The sequence below is a fragment of the Corylus avellana genome, chromosome 7 (genome assembly GCF_965113065.1).
Source record: "Corylus avellana chromosome 7, dhCorAvel1.hap1.2, whole genome shotgun sequence".
In the NCBI taxonomy this organism is placed as follows: Eukaryota; Viridiplantae; Streptophyta; class Magnoliopsida; order Fagales; family Betulaceae; genus Corylus; species Corylus avellana.
The window spans coordinates 26,686,757-26,692,861 of NC_142496.1; the positions used below are offsets into that span (position 1 = coordinate 26,686,757).

Here is a 6,105-nt window from a genome sequence, read left to right on the forward strand (position 1 = left end):
CTAATTCTTAACCTCATTCTATATCTTTTACAGTTCTTTGAAGTATCTTTATCAATGTACAAACCCTATAAAGTGGGTTATATGCAGAGAAATATGTACTTTTAATTAAACCGCTCACCCTCTCTCTCTCTTGGTAACAAGCAGACTCTTGTGCAGTGTCTGCTTGTTTGTGTAATGCTTTGATGTCCACTGTTCTTGTAGTGAAATTTTTCTTTGGTCTAATGTCTATGCCGTGTCACGTGTGAGATGCTAATGGGTTTTATTTGGTGGGATGACAAGATTTTTCTTCCACTGATGGTTGAGGAAAGATACTAAGATATTTAGACTTGTGAAGTAGTCCTACCTAACAAGCTAAAAGGGACCCCAAATTTATAAAATATTTGTTATTTCTTGACCTAATCATAAATTGCAATAATCATGAACTCGTGGTTGCACTTGAAGGACTAGGCACAATTCCCTATCCTTAAATTCTTCCAAGCAAATCACAAGCCCATATTTACATGCTATTTCAAACACCAACGACGACGCTGGGAAAGAAGATGAAATGTTGAGCGAAGAACTTTCGGGTGGGAGTCGCATCTGAAATGTGGGGTGAAGAACTAAGAACTCTTACTTGCTTGAAGATCGGCGAGGTCGGCGTACACGTCGTAATAACTAAAGTCGTGGCACTCACAAATTATGTCATGTTTTTTTTTGACGAGATTTGATAATAGGAAATAATTTGTTATTTTAACTTATTCTAAGGGGCTTTGATATTATATGAAGCTTATTACAAATCAGGTAAATCACGTAGACTAATATTCAATTTTCATTAAATAAAAAAAAAATCACTTAATGGGTTTAAAAGAACAAAATTATAAATATTCGGAGAATTAAAAGCGGACGAAAAATTGAGCAACACATTCTATAACGTCTGATAGTTTGTCGGTCACATAGAATTCGTAATTTGGCGCTGACATTGAAACGTGATATAGTTCATTATAGTTAAAAGAAGAAAGTGAAGTTCAAAAAAAAAAAAAGAAAAAAAAAGAAGCTGATTCCTGTCGTTACAATTACTCTCTTTCCTTACGATCCCCCTGGAATTCCTGCAACCACTGATCCCCGATCGATGTTCGGCAACAACAGCATATCAATCTCGGTCTCCGACTCCGACTCCGACGAGCTCGGTCGGATGCGAGTCCGGGTCCGACGGAAGCGTAAGAAACCCGGTCACCGGGTCAAGAATGAGTTGGTTCGGCGAGTGATTCGGGCGATCTTAAAGTACTGGACGCTTCTGATCTTCCTCCCAGCCGCTGGATTGCTTGTGTTTGAGGCCTCAAGGATCGGCCGGAAACCGAGCCTGGTGGTGAACTCGGAACTCGGTGCGGCGAAGAAACCGAAATCGGAGGGAAATTTGAATCGGCTTGATCCAACGACTCGAGTTGTTGGCGGCGTTAGAGAACGTAAGTCGGTTTTGAAATTTGATGTTGAGATAGCTGAGTTGGTTTAGGCTTTGAATTTCCTTTCGTCAAACAGCTTGAAGAAAAATTGTTCATCTATTTATTTGATATGAAAGGTCCGTGACTGTAAATATTGTTGTAACTTGTTTGTCTATACGTATCAGATGCAGTCATTATGATAGTTGCAACTTAAAATCAATGGAGCTCGACTGAGGTTTTGTGTTATTGTGTGACATTGATGTTTGGGTTGGGCTTTGTTGATATTATGGTGGCTGATTATGTAGAAATGGAGATAGGACACAAGGCTTGCTTCGAATATATCAATTGAAAGGAAAGTCATTGGTAGTTTTTCATTGAAACATGAAGAGGAGTTTCATTCACAAAAGGGTCTGAGAAGAGGATAGTATATAGCTAATTTCTACTGTCATTCTTTTGAGTTTCTTTTCTGGGTCAAAATACTTTGTGGGTTTCTCGTTCCTGAATTCCTTAATCATATTGATTAGGAATAACCTAGACGATAATACAGTGGATAGAAGTTGTGGAAACCAGTAGCAGAGGCTTTTTTTTTTTGTTATCAGGGATTTAATTACTTTTTTTTTTCATTAATTTTGAATGTGTGGAGCATCTAGACTGCTAGAGTACGATTGGACTTGAGATCTAGAGCACAATTAATATAGTGCTGTTGGATACTATTTTTGGAAAGTAAATATGAATTCTTGCTCTCTTTGGTGGTTTTGATTTTATTCATCATCTTATACGCAAAGGACTTCAAAAGCAATTCTACATATAACACGCATTTATGGATCGTATCAGGTTGCTTGAAGCTCCTGCCCCTTGAAGAACTTGAGCATCTTGATATTCCTGAGGGTGGAGAATCCACTAGTCCTGTGAAAAAAGTATTATACATGTCAGAGAATGATATACCATTTTTAGAAGAAAACACTAACCTGCAGCGCACAGGAGCAACAAGATTTAATGTATTTACTGGAAACCAAACTCGTGATCAGAGAGAGAAAAGTTTCAAGGTTATAAGCTGCATTTTGATATATTTGATGGGGGCTAGGACAATAGATGCTCGTTGTCTTGTAAAAGCTGAATTGAAATTTAGGTGTCTTTTGAATTTTCTATAGAAACTGCTTTAACCATAAAGTCTGATGAATTGTTGAACCTTACTCTCAACTTATTTCTTCTTTATATGCTAGGCATGCTCATTTCCATTAGAAATATGTTACTTACAGGTGAATGAAACTCCTATGGTACATTGTGGTTTTTACAGTGAATATGGAGGGTTTAAAATTTCTAATGAAGACAAAAATTACATGCAAAGTTGCAAAGTAGTGGTGTCTACTTGTGCATTTGGTGGTGGAGATGATCTTTATCAACCTATTGGAATGTCAGAGTCATCACTTAGAAAGGTTACATTTATAGTCTAGAAGTCATATTTGTTAGGTATAGCTTACAATTTCACTTTGCTTAGATGCAAAATGTTTTGGATGGATGCAGGTTTGCTATGTTGCATTCTGGGATGAAATCACTTTGAGTGCACAAGAATCAGTGGGACATAGAATTGGTGAGGATGGATTTATTGGGAAATGGCGTATTGTGGTTGTTCAGGAACTTCCTTTCACAGACCAAAGATTGAATGGTAAAATCCCAAAGGTAGGAAGAGTGAACGTTGGCTCTGTATTTCTTATGATATTTTGTTTCTTGAAAAAAATTATGTGCAAATAGGTCATTCTGTGTTGATGCCTATCATCGGTGCTCCTCTGTCATATTTGTCTCATTCCATCTAGGGCATTTCTGTTTCTTTTCCCTGTTCTTCCTGTCACTTAGCAAATCTTATATATGTTCAATTGACTCAGAAATTACTATAGGAGTCACAAAGTAGAAGTCAAAACTGTAGCCATACATATTTCTTGCGATATGAATGTTTATCAAAAAAACATCATTGCAACAAACATTTCTGCTTTCTTAGCCATGCAATTGTCAATTTTGTTAAGTCATTGAGTGATTGGTTAATTCCATTTGCTGATCTTGATAACCCTTTCATTGGTTGGTTGTGTAATCTTTCAAATCAGTTGCAAGATACTTGGATTTTTTTGGTGGAAAATGGTCTAGGAAATCAATTTATATCGAACAGTTGACACAGCAAAAAATGAATGCCAAAAAGAAAAGGGAAATCGATATATAAAAATTGCACTATTCTTTTTGGGCCAATGATTGCTTAACTTCTCTCAACTTATCTTTTCAATTTCTGTTGAGCTTATTCCCTTAAATGCTTTATGAGAATGAAATAGGTCGATTTGTGGTGTGTCTGAAATCCATAGGTAGATTTGAGTGGCAATGCTGAAGTGTTGCCTGGAGCGTCTCTTTTTTTGGTGCATAGAATCATTTGAGCATCATGATCACATGCAAAGTGTATAATTTGGTTTTGCCTGAAGGTATATATGCCTGTCTCTTCTTTTTGATCTGTTTCCGTTTCCTCTCTCTATTTTTGGTGTGTAGAATTCTTTGAGCATCATGATCACATGCTAAGTATATAAATTTGGTTTGGCCTGAAGGTATATGCCTGTCTCTTCTTTCTTTTTTTTTATCTGTTTCCGTTTCCTCTTTTTTTTTTTTTTGGTGCGTGAATCCTTTGAGCATCATGATCACATGCTAAGTGTATAAATTTGGTTTTGCCTGAAGGTGTATGCCTGCCTTTTCTTTTTGATCTGTTTTGGTTTCCTTTGATCCGTGTCATATTTCTTCTTATAAATTAGAAAGTACAAGTTTCCACCCTTTCTCTTTGTGTAGTTTGCTACACAAATGCGTAGCTTTGCTATTTGTGTGATTGTCTACGTCCTAGTCTTGCATCGTTACTGGTATATGTTTTTTAGAAAACTCCTTCCATTTGCATGCCTTTCTGCGTCTTTTTGAATATCTTAGAATTTCTTATATTTCTGTTTGTCTTCAGATGCTGGGTCATCGTCTTTTCCCTCATGCAAAGTACTCCATATGGGTAGACTCGAAGTCCCAGTTTAGGAGGGACCCTTTAGGTGTGTTGGAAGCCCTTCTCTGGCGTTCAAATTCAGTACTTGCGATTTCAGAACATGGAGCTCGCAGCAGTGTCTACGATGAGGCCAAGGCTGTTGTCAAGAAAAACAAAGCCACCCCAGAAGAAGTTGAGGTGCAATTGACTCAATACCACCACGATGACTTCCCTGAGGACAAGAGATTTAATGGAAAGAAAGGTATGTATCTATTTGTTGTTTCTTGTTCTGTCACGATCATATCAAAGCCAACAATAACAAGAAGAACAACTATAATTTAAAAGGTCACAGGAATTTAGAACTGCCCTTGGATGTTGTAGATCTAGTTGGATTCTATAAATAAAAAAAATTCAAACTCTACCTATGAATTCCTACTTTTTTAATTTTTGCTCCTGCCCTTTTTGCTTTTACATTCTTGAGCATATGGCCCTTGTCAGTCTTCTTGCCTCCTACCTCCCTTTTTCCTTTTTTTCCTTTCCTATAATCTGAGGTATAATGGGACCTATACTAAGACCTGAACATTGACTGAGAGCCAAAAACAATGTTCTGAATGATTAGAACTAACCTGTAAGAGCAAAGGTGTCTTGCATTAACCAAATTTGGACTCCAGAAATTTGATAGGTGATTGACTTTTTTTCTTTCCCTTCTGGTGCAGCACTAGCTGAAGCTTCTGTCATCGTGAGGGAGCATACGCCATTGACTAATCTGTTTATGTGCCTGTGGTTTAATGAGGTTGTCCGTTTCACTTCACGGGATCAGTTAAGTTTCCCATATGTACTGTGGCGGCTGAAAGTGCTCAAGAACATCAACATGTTCCCTGTCTGCACCCGCAAAGATCTTGTCAATAGTATGGGCCACATACGCAAGGCCAAGCCCTTAATAACTTGACTCTTTAAGTGCCATACAACATGTTCCTAGAGCATCCGGGCTTAAGAGGAAATTACCTGTGTCACCAGTCCTTTTTGTTCATCTTATTAAATGCTTTATTGGCGGCATTCTTTTTTCTTTTTTCTTTTTTTTTTCCCTTTCTTTTTTGGGCTTTTTCTGTTTATAACTTCTGGGTACGAACATGGCTAGATTTGTATTAACCGCACATTTCGGACATTAGAAAAAAGAGATCCAGCCTAGTTACTACTTCTGTTGGAGTTGCTGTTGGGTTCCCTTAATGCCTTTTTTTATTTTTACCTATAATTCTTTTACAGCATGTGATTAAAGCCAAACCAAATGCACTAAAAAAAAATTAAAAAATCAACACCTTGTAACCATGCTGACATGTTAACAATAGTTATAGGCTTAGTATTTTCCTAGTCATCTTGTTGGTGAAGAAATTAATAATGAAATGAGAAAATAAATAAATAGTGGAATGAAATGAATAAAAGCCAAAAAAAAAAAAAAAAAAAAACGTGGTTGGTATAAGGCTACATTTGTTCTTATTTCACTTTATTGTTTTACAATACAAGAGGTCCTAGTTTGAATTTCAAATGGTAGCTCAATTGGCACCTCATGAAGTGCATTCATGTAAATATATATATGAAATCGAATATTTTTTTTTATCATAATTAATGGTAAGAGATGTGAATTAATGGTAAGAGATATAAAATCAAATCAAATTTGAATGTATTTAAGTTGATATA

General features: G+C 36.6%; 1 protein-coding gene across 3 annotated transcripts; it reads left to right on the forward strand.

The window, feature by feature from the left end:
• Window positions 1-909: 909 nt before the first annotated feature.
• Window positions 910-5,605, forward strand: LOC132185698 (putative hexosyltransferase MUCI70). Of its 3 annotated transcripts, none has more exons than XM_088518193.1 (6): window positions 910-1,442; window positions 2,253-2,464; window positions 2,642-2,854; window positions 2,943-3,098; window positions 4,396-4,672; window positions 5,127-5,605. In XM_088518193.1, exons 1-6 carry the CDS (start codon window positions 1,109-1,111, stop codon window positions 5,357-5,359), a joined length of 1,425 nt encoding a protein of 474 aa, XP_088374319.1. In that variant the 5' UTR covers window positions 910-1,108; the 3' UTR covers window positions 5,360-5,605. The 3 variants fall into 3 exon arrangements, with proteins under 3 accessions (XP_088374319.1, XP_059455455.1, XP_059455456.1); XM_059599472.2 differs by having other exon boundaries at window positions 2,678-2,854; XM_059599473.2 differs by lacking the exon at window positions 2,642-2,854.
• The last annotated feature ends 500 nt before the right edge of the window (window positions 5,606-6,105 follow it).